This window comes from Telmatherina bonti (assembly GCF_933228915.1).
Source record: "Telmatherina bonti genome assembly, chromosome: 23".
Lineage (NCBI taxonomy): Eukaryota > Metazoa > Chordata > Actinopteri > Atheriniformes > Telmatherinidae > Telmatherina > Telmatherina bonti.
In genome coordinates, this window is record NC_136632.1 from 14,639,475 (window position 1) to 14,659,220 (window position 19,746).

General features: G+C 39.5%; 2 protein-coding genes across 3 annotated transcripts; both read right to left on the reverse strand.

The window, feature by feature from the left end:
- Positions 1-13,917: 13,917 nt before the first annotated feature.
- On the reverse strand, positions 13,918-16,382 carry LOC306773152 (uncharacterized protein). Of its 2 annotated transcripts, XM_079262893.1 has the most exons (4): positions 15,682-16,382; positions 15,398-15,575; positions 14,871-15,036; positions 13,918-14,606 (listed from the first exon to the last, which is right to left on the reverse strand). In XM_079262893.1, exons 1-4 carry the CDS (start codon positions 15,945-15,947, stop codon positions 14,539-14,541), a joined length of 678 nt encoding a protein of 225 aa, XP_079119019.1. In that variant the 5' UTR covers positions 15,948-16,382; the 3' UTR covers positions 13,918-14,538. The 2 variants fall into 2 exon arrangements, with proteins under 2 accessions (XP_079119019.1, XP_079119018.1); XM_079262892.1 differs by having other exon boundaries at positions 15,398-16,382.
- A 1,621-nt stretch (positions 16,383-18,003) lies between these two features.
- cdpf1 (cysteine rich DPF motif domain containing 1) lies at positions 18,004-19,680 on the reverse strand. Its single transcript, XM_079262856.1, has 3 exons — positions 19,530-19,680; positions 19,190-19,301; positions 18,004-18,494 (listed from the first exon to the last, which is right to left on the reverse strand). The coding sequence occupies exons 1-3, from the start codon at positions 19,640-19,642 to the stop codon at positions 18,366-18,368; spliced, it is 354 nt and encodes a 117-aa protein (XP_079118982.1). The 5' UTR covers positions 19,643-19,680; the 3' UTR covers positions 18,004-18,365.
- Between the last annotated feature and the right edge of the window lie 66 nt (positions 19,681-19,746).

The window sequence follows — 19,746 nt, forward strand, 5'->3', positions numbered from 1 at the left end:
GATAAGCCTAGTCTGCAGTATTGTTGGCTTTTGTGTAGCCTTTGGGTTTAGCCATTTGTTTTGCTGTTTGGATTGTTTGGTGTGACTTGGGTAGTTAATTGTACTTGATTGTCTGTACTTTTTGAAATAGTTCTGTTTTGTATTTGTAAGCTGCACCACTTGCCTTCTCATTTGGGCCTGTATTGTTTTTTTTCTCTTTATGGGATAATAAAATTTCCCAAAACTTACTTTCAGTCTGGCACATTTGTTTTATGTTGCGGCTCTTACCCCCTAGACCATTGGGTCGTAACAGCACCCTTAAATTTAAATAAGTATACTTGTCCGAACCTCTGACTGGTACTTTATATTTTTTTAAGAAAATTTAAAGATCTTGAAATTACATTATTTGTTCCACTTTGTTTAATTTAATTTGATTTAATTTGCTGTTTGTTTGTATGTTTTTCATTTCAATATGAACATGACTGAAAGCATGCTCCAGGGTGTCAGTTCGGTCGATGGCTTAGTAAGGCAGGGGAGGGCTGCTCAATGAAGCTGTGCGTGTGTGTTTATAGTGTGTCCATTACACTCTCTGGTGAAAATGACATGGCGCCTTTCTGGTTTTATCCAAATCCAGAAAAGGATTTAAATGTGAGATCAGTGATTGAGTCTCAGAAGCTCTAGTAGTGGAAGACAAGATAAGAGCTGACAAAGATAGTCAAAATCAAATTCATGGTTTCCATGCAGTGGTTTCCCCTCACTGTAGCATTCGTGTTTGATTTAGAGGGTGTTGCTGCCAAACACACCAGTCCTCCCTTTCTGTCTGTACTGTTGGTAGAGGATGTCAGAGAAAGCCAAGACATTCCTGCATTTGGGTGGTAGGATTGCTTCATTTCTATTCAGTCTTCTCCTTCTGCCTCTTTATTTATCTCTTTATTCTCAGTCAGAGCAGTGAACTGCTTTGGTTTCAGCTATCTGCAGCAGAGCAAACTACAAGCCTTTTCTGTTTATGTGTTTATGCAGCAGCGTGAAGCCCTTGGGATGTGACTCATTGTGCAACATAAGACAGCCTTTATCATAATGACTGGTCATTACCTACCATGCTCTCATATAAAGATATATTTATACACCCAAGGACATAACCTCATCCCCCATCTACATAACAATTATGGTTCATTTTATAGGCCCCTTTGGAGCCATAGAGGAAGCTCAGAATGCACTCACTTGCAAAAACAGCCTGGGTGACAGACAGGTTGGGAGATTAACAACAGCCACAACTCATACTTGACCTCTGTTTATGTTGTGGCCTCTACCAATCTTTTTGGTGTACAAGTACTGTATCAGTTATTCTTTTCTCAGTGGTTAGCTGGTAGAAGAGTGAAGGCTTAGAAAAGGCTTGTCTTCACCAACTACAGCGGCCCTTTACTATGATGAATTTTTTCGGTGGAGAACACAGAGCAATAATAAATGTCATTGATGACCCACACTGCTTTGCTAATTGCATGATCCTTCATAACAATATTGCTACTCACAGCTCAACAGTAAGAGTTTGATACAGCTACGGTTTCAATAGCCACACTTGATTGCTGTAAATGTGCCAGAGAATGTGCTGCTATGTTAATAAATGATCTCATTTGCTGATTTTCCACTCAACTTACTTAGTAGCTGTAAGACTCTTCCCCCCAAAAAAATCCAGGGCAGAAGAATGATTTGGACATCTGGGTTCTCACATGCTGCTATGCTGGAAAGTTTCAGCGCTGCAGTGAATGTGTCTCTTTTGTCTCCATGAGGAAGTTATTCTTCTTCAGTAAGCTCGTATTTATATCTTTAAGTTGCATTCAACTGATAATACAGAATTTTGGAGTGTTACTGACAGCACGTGATTTTTTTCCCCCTTTTATTAGGATGGACATCTTTAAAAAATAAATCTTTAGGAACAGGGCTCTCATGATTGGAGGAGAGGGGAGTAAGCACTGGTTTCCTGTAGATGATTGATATGGTCATCATCACACTACCTATTGGTTTGTCATTGTTATGAACCCTAAGTTTGGAAGTTCAGCTGACATGTGTTCTTTGATACTGAATATCACAAGAGAAGAACGTTGCTTCCGGAGAATACATTACACCCCCATCAAGTAACAGCTTTTCAGTCACAGGCACCTTAAAGCAGATAATATTATATAAACTGACCAAAAATCAAATAATATTTCATAAGAACATAATGCTGTAAGACTTGAGAAACAGGCCATCGACTCTACCATCAATCACACACACTCCAGCTCTTCCTGGAAGATTCCAGACCAGCAGGGATAAACTGTATCATACAAAGAGGCCCGTGTCTTCCCTCTTTCCAGTTTGGCAAACTCCAAGGAGGAAGTCCGGCAGCATCTTAATCAGATACCTTTTAATAGGGCAGCCAGCCAGCTTCCTTCAGCCAATCCATCTATTCCATATAGTCACATGACCATGATATCAGAGATCAATATTTGCCCTCTTTCATCGCTGAACTTTGAATTCTGCATCTTATCACAGTCAACAGGGAGTCAGATATTTATTTCATCAATCATTTAAATGGGTACACTGCCTTTTATGGCTTTGTGCACTGGCATTTACCCTGGTGTAAGCTTGACTTACATGATGATAACAGGGCTTAATGAAGGTTAATATTTAACCAAAACAACCACATTGTGGCAAACCAGAAGCTCAATGCATCAAAATGAATGATAAATAGTCCCCATTCTTTTGGATTTTGCTCAGGTGCTTTCAGGTGTGTTTTTGATTTTACTTGAGTTCATGTGCTGTTGCAAGTGTACTTGTGTGTGTGTGTGTGTGTGTGTGTGTGTGTGTGTGTGTGTGTGTGTGTGTGTGTGTGTGTGTGTGTGTGTGTGTGTGTGTGTGTGTGCACAAACATGGTTAACAGATGGTTAATGCTCAACTAAGAAATAAGTATCTTGTGCTTTATAATGCTGATTTATATTTCTGACATATTATTCAAGTCTGACTGAAAGTTTTTTGTTTTTTGGACGACCAAAGATCTGTATGACTGAAATGAATTAAACTATATTTAAATGATCTAAAAAAAAAAAAAAAGAATTGTATGATTTATTTATAAGAAAAATAACTCAGTTCTGTGGTTTTTCTTTTTAACGGCTGCTCACTAGATGACATTTGGCTTGTGGTTTAGCCATTGACTTGATTTCTGTTAGTCTGTCATTTTTTCATGGGTCTCTCCCATCGACATAAACACACACATACATACACTTACACACACACACACACAAGTCATTCACCAATGCAGGCGTGGGCGCAGGCTTGCCCTTGTTTGATGTGATTGATGCCAAAAGTCATTTGATGTCCCCTTCGCATCAGTTGTGTGGTTAAAATGTTTGATTTTAACTTCAAAACTAGATTAAGAACTGTTTCAAGAGTGAAAGTGAGTGGGAAGCTGTAGCTTAATCTGCATGTATGAGCATGCTGGTGAGAAAATGCATGAAACTGAATGCGTGGGCCAGCAATGACCCTAAAACCACTGAAATTTTGAGAAAACAAAGTCTGCAGGTATGTGTTGTCTTTGTTTCTAGATTTTTTTTTTCCCTCAAACGTCTATCTTAGCCCCAAACTATTAAAACTAGCATGCATATGCTCAACTGAAACTACAATACCTAAAATAGCCAAAGCCCCCCTGTGCCAGGCTTCCTTATCTACCTGAAAAATCATTTAAATGAATAAATAAACAAAATCTTAGTAAGTATTAGAAGAACACACTCCACCATCATTTGCTGTGACCAGTAACAGATCAGGGGAAAAAACAATAATTCTTGTTTATAACAAACAAAACCACTCCCCAATGACTAAGTCATATCTTCTCTTGCAGCTCAGAGCTGATACAAAGCCTGGAGCTGAAGCTGAAGATGTGAGGTTTGAACATCTGCAAATCATTTCTCTGGGTAAAGTGAGACAGCCAGAATAAATGTGGGCAGTGGTAATGAGCAAGATGCCCTTGCTTGTCGTTGGACTGGACTCCCAACTGTGGTTGTGGCCAGATTGGGCAGCTCCCAGACCTGAATGTGGGTTGTGTTTGCGTAAGTACTCCTCCAAGTTGAGTGGAGCTGACTTTACGGTTAAAAAGTGTCAGCCTGTCATTAATACATTGTTTAACGGTTCAGTAAATTGTATTTTGAACATTCAGAAAGTAACTATTTGCTATGTGAAGATAAAGAGATGTATTCAAAAGTAAAGAATGAAGTCAGACTCAGTGTTATGATCTTGGCGTCTCCTGCGTCACTCTGAGTTTCTATTTCTCACTTACACTTTCTCTGTCACAAGTCCTGACATTTAACACAGAAACTCTAATACCTTAGCTCTGTTGACTTTCTTCCACCTCTTTAGCTGAAGCTCAATGTGAGACATTGTAAACTTCATTACACTCAAGCATGCAATGTTACAATGCCTGTCATTTTTGCAGGTTTCAACGCACTAGAGTATTCCAGGGAAATTGAGGGTGGTAAATGTTACTTTTAAAATAACCAGTTTATTAGTTCTTTAAGACATTTGCAAATATCATTATAGTTTGATTTGGGTTGTTAATCCTAACTGTAAGGACTAAATTTGGGAAATGATTAAGAAACAATTAATAAACAAGCTCAAACTAACAAACTGAAAGTGGATGCCCCACCATAGCTGGTATCAAATGAATCCATTCTCCTCTATACTTGTGCTATGGTTCTAATACCACTGCTTGCAGCACATTTTCAAAGTATGATGAGTTCCTATTAATAAATTCTGCTATCTGTTATCAATTATGAGTCAGGTCCTGCCTCAAGTGTAGGAGTTTAAATATCTCGGCGTCTTATTCACGAGTGAGGGAAGGATGGAGTGTGAGATTGACAGACGGATCAGTGCGGCGTCTGCAGTAATGCGGACTCTGCACCGGTCTGTCGTGGTGAAGAAGGATCTGAGCCAGAAGGCAATGCTCTCGATTTACCAGTCGATCTACATTCCTACCCTCAGCTATGGTAATGAGCTGTGGGTCGTGTCCAAAAGAACGAGATCTCATATACAGGCGGCTGAAATGAGTTTCCTCTGCAGGGTGGCCGGGCTCTCCCTTAGAGATAGGGTGAGGAGCTAAAGTCCGATAGCATGATGTAATTACCACCATGAACCTTTTTGGAATTGATTGTATCAAAACGTCCCAAAACACTATTCTCATCATTATCACCAAAAAGCATGAAAACCTTCTTACTTGTCTGTGTTGCTAGTTGCAAACTTTCACAAAGCTTACGGGTATATATTTAGCAGGTTAAGCCTTATGGTACAGTTACATGGTGTTTTTTGTAATTAAATAATTCCGAATAAAATCACTCGGAATTAACGTATTTTCCTACGAGTTTACATTAAAATAATTATTCCGAATGGAGGTTTCCACGAAACACGTTCTTACTTAATTCCTCTTTCAAGCACCAGGTTGGGAAGGGTTCTGATTGGACAGAGGGTGCGCATAACGTATGACGTATACCGGATTAAACAAAGTTTGCTCACTGCTTCTCGTCTTTTCAGTCATAACTTGTAAAAACTACCTAATAAGTACCATTTTTGCCACTATTTTTATTATAATTTGAAAGTACCAGCTCAACACGAGCATACTACTTCCCTTTTTGCAGCAACTAAGAGGGAAAAGGAAGATAGACCACCGAACACGGGAGGCAAAACAACGCGTGTCATCGGGACAGGACAAGTTAACGAGCATGCACAGAATGACCAGGAAGTTTAATTCCGAATAGAAATTTTCATTAGGAATGAAGTGTTTACATGGTCATTTTTCATCAGTTTAAAGTGGAATTACCTTTTATTCAGAATTAAACAGGAATTAAAACTCCCATGTAAACATAGCACCTTGTTGAACAAAAGTTTCCAAAGTCATGGTGAAGTTAGACTATCAGAAGTAAAGGGACTTATAAAACCTTTATTGAAGTATTCCGGGCAGCACATACTTTGACTCACCCCCTTTTGAGTCTAACAAGAGGTTTATGGGCCACTTTACTCCCTGTCTTTTCTTACAATCCTTGGTTTGCTTTTTTTTTTCTTATTTACTCAGGAGGAACCCTGAAGTAACCTTGATCACACTCATGATATGAATGACAAACAATTCACAATAGTGCAATGATAATGCAATTACCAGCAATCAAGCACACATTTGCCACGCATGTTCTGATCTAAAGAGAGAGCTATTGGCCTTTCCCTTATGTTGCAGACAACTCTTTTGGACTTCTGGATTTTCAAACTGCAATTGAATTATTTCTCCAGCCTTTAGGTAGAGATCTAATCCTTAACATTTGTCCTACAAAGGGGTCATGACCCAAACTCACTTAATCATTTCTCTATCACACACATAAGAGGGATTTGTTTGGGCCTCAGTCTAACCTGTGAGTAGGGACACTTCCTGTAGTCACACATCTGTCCCCATGTCAAACATCACTCACTGCTATGAGGTCCAGCTGAGATGTCAACCGCTCAACCATCACCCAAGCCAGTTTTCATAGTAATGTTTACTTTTTTTTTTTTACAAGCTTAACACACTGTGATTAACATGTTGTTGAGATGATGCACTGACAGATTCATGACATAGTTCCCACCCACAAAATTATCTTGGCAGCAAAGAAAACCCTGTCAAATACATTATTAAGAAAATACTGCAGTCACCAGACACACATTTGCATTAGAAATGAGGGACTTCTAACACAAGCAAGAACAACAAGCAGTATGTATTTCTGTAATCAAGTCAGGACTTGTAAACAGATGCTCGAAGTAATAAACTGACATGATAAACACGAAACACTGACCCAAACATTATCATTACAGGAGACATTTACAATCATACATACGTCAGTGGTTAAAGCAAAAGTCATTCTTGCTCCATTCTAGGACATTTATGGGCTGCACTACATGCGCCATCTTCCAGCTGACTGAGCCATGATGTACAAAGGCCCTGGGTTATCGCCGAAAGCACACTAAAACTCTCACTCATTTTATTCAAACTCCTGTTGTTCATGCTCTTTCTACTCTGAGACACTTGGCATTTAACTTCCAGGATCAAATATAAGAAAATCCCATGATAGCCTTTCTAAACTATGCAAAATCTTACGGTATGGTTTAGGTGAGGGGTACAGACTGAATTGAAGCTTCTTAAGGTTAGGATTTGGATTAGGGCCTGTTTATACATGTATAAAGGTGCCCTCAGCCACCCTGCAGATAGTTTTTTTCTTTTCTTTTCCCAGTGAAGACTGCATAGCACACAAGCTTTGGCAATAAGACTGCATATTGATTGAATGCTGTTTGGCTGAACCTGGACAGGGTGACAACGGCAGAGCTAATAACACAAATGAAAGAATAGATAATAGCTTCACAGGAAAATGTATATTAAACAATACCAGGTTTTAGTCTTCTGCAAAACTTTCCCTCTAGCATGGATACAGTAGAACCAGACCTGGAGTCTCACCTCATCCTGGAGTGTTTCTTGGGCACTGGTTCCACCTTAGGACTGTGATGGAAGACTGGTGGGCAGAGAGCTTACAGGTTGCAGACTGTTGAGAAGAAAGCTGGCAGACAGGGGAAAAAATGCTGAAGGATTGCAGATTGTAGTATGTCTGGGTCTCCTTTTTAGCACAGAGATGGTCTCCTGGTTCTTCGTCATTTGAGGCATTGTTAACAGTTGGCATGTTCGAGTCCTTTTCCAACAACTTTTAAACAAAGTGTCTACTGGTGATTTCTGTGGAACTGGGAATTGCGGAGTTGAGTCTGCTGAAGTTGGAATTATATTTTGTTCTTTCTTGCAGGAGCTGAAGGTAAGTTGCTGGGTCCACGTTTGGCCCGATCATTCTGTCCTGATCCACGGTTATGGAGAGTAGGGCCCCTATTGCTGAACTACAAGGCAGCAGGAAAACCTAACTGGGACTACAAGAAACTGTACAAGAAACTAAAAGTTAAACCAACAACAACAACACAAATAAAAATAGAAAAAACAGGTGAAACAGACTGAATGGCGACAGGTGGCTGAGACAGTGAACTGACAGACTGAAGAAACTGAGCAGACGATGTCTTGTGAAACTAAGGACAAAAATGACTGGTGTAGTAATGAGCAAGTAAGATCCAGGTGTGACAGAGGAGCAGGAAGCAAACTTAACAACATGCACAACTTTTCAAAATAAAACCGGAGACAACATAAACAATCAAAGAACCCTACCTAAACTGAAAAAAAAATAATAATAATAATTCATATTATCCTCAGTTTTATTGTTACCCAGGCTGTCACAGTCATCTGTCAGTCAAAGGGCTGGTGGTTTGAGTCCAGGTTTCTCCAACCTCCACATGTCTAAGGCCATACACACACACACACACACATTGCTGGGTAGCTAACAAAACAAAGATATTTCTCAACAATTTGACCTGCCATGCACACAAAAGCACAGCTTTACAGCATTAAAAAGGTTTCTTTCAAAAACCTCCGAGCAAGGTGAAGATTTACAAATATCACGATTGTGCATCTGCATGTAGGCATACACAACCAGGGTTATAGGCTTTAAAACGTTTCAAAACATGTGTGACTGATTTACACTCAGAGATGGCTTCGGTGCCCTCTGAATGTACTGACTGGTTTATGCAGTTAGGTGTGGACAGATTTTTTTTTTATTATTATTATTATAAAGACAAGTGGTTGTGGACTCAAGTTTTTTGTGGGTTGGATTCACAAAAACACGGCTATGTGTGTAAATGACCTAAACTTGACAGTATCATCCTAGTGACAAGCCTTTGTACCCATGATCAGGACTCTTATCATGATCACTGGTGCATTTCTGACTATTTTCAGCAGTTTCTGATCTCTTCTTTATGCAAGAGAGTAATGAAGTCAACCACATGAGCTGTTACATGAGAAGCACCTTTAGCTCCGCAGCGAACTAACCAGCACCACCGAGCACTGCAATGTAGAAAACTTCTCATGTAGCATGAAATCAAATCATGGTTCCAATTATTGACAGACATTTCTTTTTAAAACCAACTCGGTTTTGTTTGGCGACCCTGTATATACTGCATGCAAGGGATGTTTATTGTGGTAACAAATTAAACAAGACTGAGAATGTGAAGTGTGCAAATCTAAGTCAATGTGTCGTGATAAAATTCATGGTAAATTCATCGCATCTGCGCAGAAAAACTGAGGCTTTATTTTGGTAAACACATTAGTTTGTTTCTCTTCACTTTGGGAAAGATTATTTGTATGCATTAGTAGAGAAGCAGCAGGCAGGCATAGTCTTAGTGACCCCTGCTGCAAGTCAAACTAAACACTCCAGTACTAAAGCAGCAGGACAGCCAGCATCCGAGGTCACACAGCCAGGTTGTGTGAGTCACACAGCCCAGAGCGAAACCAAAATGTGTAAAGTCTCCACACTGGCAGATTAGTTTGTTTACATCCTGTGCTAGACGTGATTTGGCCTGGCTTCAGCAGGACACAACCAAAAGAGCCCTTTATTCAGTTGGTCTCCTTTTCTTTCACTCTCTCACCTATTTCTACTTCAACTCTCCCATTCTCAACACTGCCAAGAACACTTGCTCATGACACAGAGGAAGCCAAGAGAAAGTAAAGCAGCTCTGGCCTCGTAAAAAATTTAAATCAAGTCAGAAAAAAAAATGGGCAAATGAATAACATGTAGCAGATGGGGATGTTGTATTTCTGGATTAAAACAAGACATTTCTTTTTAAAAAAAAAAAAAAAAAAAACCCTCCACCTTCCCACCCCCAGCACAGTTTGCCAAGAAATTAGCTCATACTTTGTGGGTCCTCTGCTGAATGTCTCTTCATAACCCCTGTTCCAAGATGTCAGGCTTTTACTATCCATTTCTCCTTGTGTTATCCGAAGCAATTATTACAGGCTTTTTAATTAAATGCTCCAAATAAAGAAATGATTGCCTCACTTGAGGAAAATTCAGAATCACTCATAATAGTGAGCTGATGTGTGAATGGACTCAAGTGTCTTTAAAAGCACAAGTGCTGCAATTTAACAAAGCTTTAGGCTTTGGGTTACGTGCTCATCAAGGCATCAACCTGCTCGATTACATCAAAGTCTATTTTTGTGTTTTGGATTCCCATTGCAATATTTTCTGAGAACTTGACAGGCAGCTGGTTGGTTGTACGTCTGCTATCTGTCTTGTGAAACTCTTGTCACCGTACAGACTTGTCCACTTTCGGGATTCGTCACAAGAATGATGTCATCCAAACGGACGCTGTTGCACCAACTTTGTCTCCATGTCAATGTGCTCTTCTGTATTCATGTACAGTAGAAACAAATCCTTAGATGATTAGCTATGACAGTAGAGACAACACTTTTCTTCACGAACATTCAGCTGCTACATTACAAGCTGGAGTTTTGGGGAGAATGAGAAATCCTTCTGTTTGACTGTAAAAGCTTCACTGATAAAACTCTTAGTTGCATCACAAAGAGCAAAGAGTCCAAAGCTTCTCAAAAACATCAGAGCGTAGCCCAGTATTTCTGACAGGTGTGCCTTGGAAAGAAACATATCTGTGGAGATATATGTTGATTAATATATATTGAGACCAGCAAAGTTTTGACACTTTTTGATACACTGCCTACTGGAACCACAACTTTTACCACAGTACAGCAGTGCAGCTGGGCACTTTGAATAATTTGGCATAATTGTTGTAAATTTTAATTAAGACTGGTATCTGCAAAGCCAGGCTGCATGGTTGTGTGCTATGGCTCAGTATTAAGAATGAGATGTCCCTCAAGGCTGACAAGCCCAAACCTTAAACTACTCACTATAAGTTAAACATATTTAGCTTTTTATGTCATGTGGGTTCATTTAATTTGCTGCTTTAAACGTTTGAATGCATATGTAGAACTGTTCAATGTTTGAGTGCATCTTGCACATGTTGCTCTCTAATAAGGTAATAAATGGCAAAAGAATGAAAGGATAGTCTGAAAGAATCAATGACGATTACATTTTGACAAAACCTGTCAACAAACTTATGACAAGTTATTGAGACATTGACATTTTCTCCTACTGTAAATGTTGTTAGCTTTTTGTTTGCAATAAATAGTCTGAGATTAAGAAATTACCAAAGAATGACTCTGCTTATATATATATATATTCATGATATCAGTGTATCATGATTTTTTTTTTTTTTTTTTTTTTAAATTTTCTGTAAAATCCACCAAAAAGTTAAATATTCTCCTGACTTTTTTTTGAGTAGTGTAACTTCCCTGGAAAATTGGCCTCCGCTTTAGCAGCTGCTTACAATGGAGATTATTCTGAGCATTTGTTCATAAAGAATTTTGCGATATTTTCAGGAGACTGCATCTGGAAAAATGAGGAAAATCTATAGTTCATTAACATTCATGGGCAAGATGTCTTAAATCAGCTAAACTTAATTTTTGTTCTATATGATCTGACTTGTGCGATACAACAACTTGACACGATGTATTCTTAATGCTATTTTAGAGTTGGTGAGTTTCTGGAAAATTATTTTTTAAAAAAAAAGGCTGATGACTTATCCTGCATTCTAGGGTATTTGTTGCAACATGTTAGTCTTATAAAAAACTTTCTACCATATAAAAATGAAGGCATCTAATAAATGTGAAAACCTCTCTGGAGAGTGTCATTGATTATTTTTTGTAGGCTTTTGCTCTTACCAAGATTTTTCAGTTTAAACAAGTAGTCCTACATTAAGTTAAAAAAGAAGTGTGCACACCTGATGGATCAAAAAATTACCTTGAAAGATCACTACAAAGGACCCCGAAGTGTTTCCAAACTCATTGTTTTCCATTGCACTGTTAGTCAAACCTGCACACAACGCAGCAGGAACCACATGTCATGCTTCGCTTTTCTTCATAATTCTCACATTATGACGTTACAAAGGATGTCGATGAGCTGCTTGTTGAATTGTCATGGATTTGGCATACAGTATATCCAATCCCCGTTTTACCTGCCCTGCCATGTGACATCTTGAAAACAGCTGCGCATGCAACACTGCATGTTTCTGATCAAATGAGGAAACAATCCAAAGTTCTGTCATCAGGCATAAGAGTTGTATAGTAAAGTCAACAGCAGTCACATTAAATCACATGAAATATCTCATAAGTGACAAGTATCCCCCCCCCCTCCCATTTTTGTAGGAGGTGGCGGGAAGGGGGAGCGTAAAAACAAAATCAGTTTAGGTTATGCATCTAAACAAGGTCTGACATGCATTGTGTTCACATCTGCCAAAGGTTGCAGCCTTTTTCTGACGGCTGTCACTGTCTTCAGAAATAAAGGCCAAACAGGTGAGGTGTGCATGAACTTATGGCCCATTAAGGAACCTGAAAGTTTGTGTTGTGCTATTTGTTATCTTAAATGTGAAGGAAAGGTTTAGATGAAGAAATAAGAAAGAAAATAAAGTGGTCTATACTGATAGATTCTTCTTCACCCATGATTTCTTGACATTAGGTGTTCAAATTTGTTACAATCCTTCAAAAGTGTACCCAAGTGCAGAGCTCGTGAGTAATTAGTCCAGACACTCACAGCCAGCATACACTATCACAAGAGTAGCTCTTCCTCTCACTCTGTATTTGACTCCTACTCGCTGGTATCAACAGGAAAGAGTCAGCCAATGAAACTAATTGGGTGGTGTGTGCCTTATGAAAAGAACAGCCTGTACTGTCCTGGACTCCCTCCCACAGCTTTCTGACTGGCTGGTTCCTAAGTGGTCTGCTTTTCTTCTTTGCTGTGATTGGAGATGAGGAATGCCAATAACCTAAAACTTTTTTTCCCTCTTTTTTTCCTCAGGACATACCCTTGTTGTTTTCAACTTCAGGGGCAGAGCTGAAAAGGACTCAGCGCAGCCACAGCCTGCTCTCTGGTGCTGCACTTAGACTCACTGAATTTTAGTCTCTGCAAACACATAGCTTTAGTTGATCAAATTCTACTTAGTTGCTTTGACTGGGAAATTCTCAGAAAGGATCATTTCTCCAGCAGAATGACTTGCAAAACAATGAGCAGACTGGTAAATAGTTCCTCAATCAGTGTTGATTATGACACTGTGGTCATTTCTTTGACCACAGAAACGATTAAACTTCAAAGCTTTGTGTTAAATTTTGCTGTTATGATCATTGGTGTGCAGATTTACGTGGAGGGATCACTTAGTGTGTGACTGTGGAACCAACAACAGTAAGCATGTTCTTTTATAAATAAATCAATTTGCATTTTTTTTTGCATTTTGAAAATAATAATAAATGCAAAAAAGCAGAGCATTAAATCAATTATTAGGCTCAGTTTTGCGATTTATTTATTCATCAGAAAACAATGATGAATATATATATATATATATATATACATATACAAAAATGTTGCTTTGGGAAGCGATACATACACCCACAAAACAAAAAAAAAAGCACAACATAAATAAGTTAGTTAAGTTTCAGTGTTTTTTTTTTTTTTTTAAAAAAAAAAAAGGGAAAAAAAAGCACACAGGTACACTTCAAAGTTTTACACCAAGTGAGGAGGTGTCACGTTTTTTTTCTGTCCTCGCTTTGATGAGAAATGAACAATAGTGCAAATACATGTTCCACATGAATTCCACACCACAAATACAATTTTCTTTGATTCACATACTTGCATAAAAAAAGCCCAGTGCTTTTAACATACTTAACCTATGTTAACCTGGACCATGCCTAGTACGAGGGGGGCAGGAAATGTGACCCATAAGTCACAAAAAATACAAGCTTGCCTCATTTAAAAATGCAATCTAACTCTTAGGATTATTTGCAAACACTTTAAAATTTGGTTGGACATTGCTCAGCAGTCTAACTACCCTTTGCACCCCCCTCCCCCACCCACCCACAGATTAAGAAAAAAAAAAAAAAGACAAACTTTGGCAAACCCTCCCATATAAGGAAGAAAAACTACCAATAATATAAAGGCAGAAAAATTGGGAAATGGGGGGAAAAAATTGTATGTAAACTTTATCTATCATGGCTGATCCCAGTTAAATGGACCCTTAACTTACAGCCAAGCCATCTGGGCCTTTAAGGGAGAGATGGAAAAAAAAAAGATATATAACACTGGGAATATAAAGCCATAAAAAAGTGAAGACATTTTGTTTCCACATAACCCTGACTTTTAAAATCTGCATTTTTAACTTAAATCAGTTACCTGAAAGATGACACAAATGACCACTTTAACAAAATATTTCTCTATTGGAAATTGCACTGCAACTCCCAGAGTCAAATTTGCACACTCATTTAAACACATTTAACAAAAAGGTACAGAAAGCATAATATACTTTCTCATGTGCTACATCTGAAACATAGGTAGTAGATATACAAAACAAAAAAAAAAAAACCAAAAAAAAAAAGATTAACCAAAGAAAAAGGAGCAAAAATCCATTTGCACAATGCTACATAGTCTGCTGCTTTTGAGGCAATTTGACTTAATATGAGTGCCAAAACTTTATAGTGTACATGTTCAGTGCTTGTGCAGCCTTTCCTCCTCCCTTCTGTAGGATAAGGCTGCTTTGTTTTCATTTTTTCTCCTCTGTCAGATGATGAGAAAGCCTACAGTATTCCACCAGCAACAGGTCTGGCAGCTCTGTGGGACGTAAAGAGGAAACAGGCTGTTGAATGGTGCAGTTCAATGGCCATTTGCCTATGCTAGATATTATACATGCAGACACTCATGCACAGATGATAAAATCGTTGCTAGATAAATCAATACAATGCATGTGAGTTTTGGAGACATCGTGCATGCATCGAAGCGTTTGTTTACAACTATTGTTGCATGCATTAATGATGCTGATTACATCAAATAAACTGATTTTGACCAACTGGAGCGCTGAAATAGTGGTTTTCTAACCTGGCACAGCTTTTCCTTTTTCAAGGAACCTCCACTTAGTTCTCTGGCCTGCTGGGTCTCTCGCCTGAGGCTGATATTGCCTGACTTCCTGCACCGTTCGACTGGTCTTCATCGTCGTCTTCTTCGGAGCGCGACCTTTTGCGCGGACGCTCTTCAGAGCAATTACCTGGAAAACACCGGATCAATCTTTAAATAAATAGATTAAGTTTGCACCTCTACGTATTTAAAAAAAATCTAGTCAGTCTACAGATTTTTATATGGAATTATAAGTAAATTACAGCAGTGTTTAGAGTTAAATTTTCAAACATGTAAAAAAATAAAATAAAATAAATAAATAAAAATATGGACCAAATAAATGGCGTCAGTGAAAAACAAAGTGGTTGAGCTCCTGTGGACTGGACATAGCTGCTGCTTCGAGGCGCTGCGGTTGCGCCACAGCGGCACCAAACAGACGTGCAGTTGTGCGACAGAAACAAATGGAGAAAAAGCAAAGTATGACTTCACAAACACAAGCCAGCTTCCCTCACCTGAAGCTTCCGACCGTCGTTTCCGCGAACCGTCCCTGCCTGGCAGGTGACCTGACTGCGTCCTCCTCGTCTCTTCGTCCTCCTGTTGGTGGTTCCCGTTGGGCGAGTCGGCAACTCGCTGGGGCCGCTGGCTTGTGTGCGGCGGCCTGCGATAAAATTCCGGTGCTTCGCTGTCCTCCTGCCACTCGTAATTACCAGGAGAGAGTGGTCTGTCGTTCACCGGGTCGAAATTATATCTTTCCACAAAATCCTGCGCACTTTCCTGCGTCAAAGCCTCCACATACCTCCGTGTCTCCTCTCGGTCAGGTGGACCAAAAAGCACTCGGCGAACCGATCTGACGCTGTCCTGCTGCCGCGAATCCACCCTCTCCACCGTCGGGCTCGCATTAGAAAGGCGAACATCTGACATTTTGCACATATGACAGGGAAAAAAAACCCACACACACTCCAGAGATAAATGTCCAAAACCGTTCAAACTTCTACTTCCAAGTAGTATTTCCTTCAAATGCAGAGGCGCAGAAACGATGCATGCATATTCCGCGCGTATCATCCAAAATACGCGTAAAACTGTCTCCAAAAGGCGCACGGGAGGGGGTGGGAGGAGGGTGGGGGATTTAACAGAGCCACTCCTGTCAAGTTCGTAGTAAGTCAGATGAAAACACGTCAAGTCAAAACAGCTAACATGGCGTTGGAGGGAGCTATGGGTGAGGAAGAAGACTTGACATCAAGGACTAGGCTATTTAAACAGAGAAGGCGATTCGTTGCTCTCTGTTCTACTGTAGGACCGCCCATAGAGCTCACTTAAAGTTGAACAGGGGTAACAACACAGTGCAGAGTCAGGGCTCTCGAGTCTCACGCAATTCACGGATTTCACACGCACCACATCCATGTCGTCAGGCGCTGAAAAACACATTCAAAACAGATCCCAATATTACCCATCTGGTGTTACAAACTTCATTAATGTTTTGCCACAGTTTAAGTTCTACTTATTTATTTTCCCACAGTAACTAATCTTTCAATTTTTAGGAAAATATCATAAGCGCAACATTACAGCGAGCTGTCCTCGCTGAAGAAACACTTGCACATGCGCAATGCAGCCCTTCTAGCGGAGGCTTTAGACTGCCAGAAAACAGGGGGGCGGTCGTTTCGGACTTTGTTGCCGAGAAGTCGTCGTGCATGTGCTTCTAGTCTAAATCAGTGTACAGACGTGGTATTTAAACGATTTGAAAGAGTACACTGTGTCTAAGAAGTTCAGATTTGATCCGAGTAAGAGTCTCGAAATGCTCATTAATACTGACCGCTGCATGACACGTAGTCCTACAGCTGCTTTTCACTGTTTCTGATTTATATACCCGTCTGAAAGCAGACAATGTGAAATAAAATTAACAATTCAACTGTATTAACATGCACATGCGTAACTCTATTCAGATACAGCTTTAAGGTCACCAAGGCACTCGATTGAGGTTTTAACTGGGAAAACAGCAGCAGCAGCAGCAATAAACAGCTTCAACTTTGCCTCCAATGACATCAGTTCACGCAGATCAATTTCGTCATCGTTGGCACTCCGCCTATCGCTGTCAGACTTTGGCACTAGTGTCACAGGGCTGGTTTGCGTGCTACATTGGGTGTAATTGCTTATGTGTGCTTAGAAAAAACACAAATCGAATAAAGGAAAGCAAAGCTTTTAAAATATTAATCCGACCTTGGGGGGTCATAATTTGCATCCTTAAACTATTCCCAGAAAAAAAAGAATAATACTCTAACAAGTTTTCAAGCCGCGAGTCCTCATATTTGTTTTCTAGACATTCCAGAGCTGGTTAAGCATTATGGATAAGTGTGTACTACTAGCCCAGGAGTTCAGTGTGCCAATGCACACTCCAGCAAGTGTCATCTGCATTCCTCTGCCGCATTTGCCAGTTAAAGAGCAGGCTTGCTTCAAGGCCATGCTGTTTCAATTAACCCTTGCAAAAGAGAAAAAAAAAAAAAAAAAACCTCAAACATCTCGTGATAAATACAGCCAGGCCATCTGTTATATAGATGTTATCACCAAGATCACACTTAATCCATAATGTGTTTACGCTGCTGTAAACTGTGCACGGCTCTGTATGGAGTGATCCTTGAACTGGAAACAGATTTCGATCACTCTGATTAGACAGGAAAGTGAAAAATGAGGCGAGCGAGCAGTTTGTTGCGGTCTCACACGCATTACCAATGCCTTAAAGGGATTGTGGTTTCCACACTTGGAAATATAGGGGCTTCTACTTTTGTAGACAAAGGCATGAGCACTACTAGGTGGTAGAATTTTTTTCTTCACCTTGAAAAGCCACCCAAAAATTTAAACAACAGGTATGCAACATCAATCAAAAATTCTTATACACCTACATTTTAAAAAAAAGTCAGGGTCTCATGCCTGTATCACACTGTTAACACTACTTAGGTTTGTTAAGAATTAAAGGTTGTGGCTGCGAGGTGAAAGTTTTAAAAGGAATGATGGAGGAATATTAGATCCAGTCACCAAAACACAATTTAGTAACAGTTACTACTAGAGTTCAAGTCATCCTTGTCTAACTGTAACATTGTTGAAACTGTTTGTGTTCACTGACTGAGCTGCACAAGCATGAAAGTCATTCTACTGCTTTACACATGATCAGCAGACAATTACAAGTTAACATAAAGGAAAATAATTCAAAGCTTGTTAAAGTTCATATCTGCTGCTTTCTCCTAAAAAGAATAGAAGCACACAACAATAAAACATAGCAGCCTCGTGAACTAGTATTTTTCTACTAGTACTTTTCTACAACCCTTAGCAATGCTAATTAACCACATGATGCTTCTTTCTTTAAACCTGTATGATTTGGATAAGGAAGACATGATAAACATGTTTTGCTCCTTTTTTTTTTTTTTTTTACTAAACACATATGCTGAGGTGTTTGCTGCAGTCTGGTTGTCTGGTTATGGGCATCTTGTGTCAGGAAACAGTAGCCTTTGAACTCTGCTTCTTCTTTGCTAGTTCAGTCTGAATCTGATGGGGAAACTGCTCCAAGTGCTTGTTCACACACCGCATGCAGAACCTCTTGGTGTAGAAGAGACTGCAGTCCTGACAGAAAAGATGGAAGACAAACAGCAGTGCACTAAGGTCACAGAAGCTCAAGTAACATTTAGTCCATGATGAGAAACACTTTCTGCAATGGTTTTGCAAAAGAAAATACAAAAGGAACTGATTTCAAGTTTAACTGTCACTGAGTGCACACATGCCACCCAAAAACAAAGTAATCTCAGGAAAACATCAGAACCACAAGTTTCTCTCCAGTGATTTGGAGGGTGAGTTCATGCTAAGTGGTAAAACTATAACAGGAGGAGCATTTCCAAGCCAGAGAGGGCATTTAGTTTTTGTTCACAATTGCAGCAGTGGGAGCATCACGTCATCTTAACAAGACAGATTTTGCCTGTGGGAACAGGTATATATTTGTCTATCCAGGTGTGAATAGTGTCATGAAGCAGTAAGAACATGGTAGTTTTTGTTTCTTTGAGGGTACAATACTTTACGGAAGGCTAAATCCCTGCTAACATATAACATCATATTTCAGTAAATAAGTATCAGGAGTTGAATGTGGTCGGGCTTTCGTCTTAACTTTTTCATTTTTACAAATTACAGTGCTCACCAATCAAAACACTTGCAGCGGTTTTTTTTATTATTATTATTATTTTGTTTTATTTATTTTTACAACGGGTTTACAAAAAAAAAAAAAATTTCGCCCTTGGCTAACAGTGAGAAATGTTCAGACATCTTACCGTGCTAACACAGACACACACACTGCACAGGCTGCAGGTGGACCCCAACACTAGAAACTTTTCCTTGTCTGGACTAAAAGGATCCTTTGTCACAAAGCACTCCTCGAGCAACCTGATGGAAAAAGAAAGAAAAGACACACCTGATGTTTGTTAGCTTATTTTAATTGAATTCTACAAATAAAGCGCTGAATGTTTCTGTCCGACCATCAGAGCAGAACATCACACGTACTTACGTGCAAGCTACATTAACGTTAGCCGATGAGCTAAAGCTAATTCTATGTCTGCTAAAGCGTTAGCATCGGTGCTCTCTCAAGTCAACATTTAATTTAATTTCACTTACACAATAGCTCTGGTGTTAGGTGGTTTCTGGCCGTAGTACGTAAAAGGGGTACTCAAACCACACAGCTGGCATGTAAATATTTTTTCGGGGTTTTCACTCGTAGGTTGCTCCATTGTCTCATTTCTAAAAAAGTTAGTTCCTGATCATTATTTCCAGGCCAGTCATCTTGTTTTGTGAGCCTTTAGCGCCCCCAGCTGGACTGGGGGAGTAAAACATC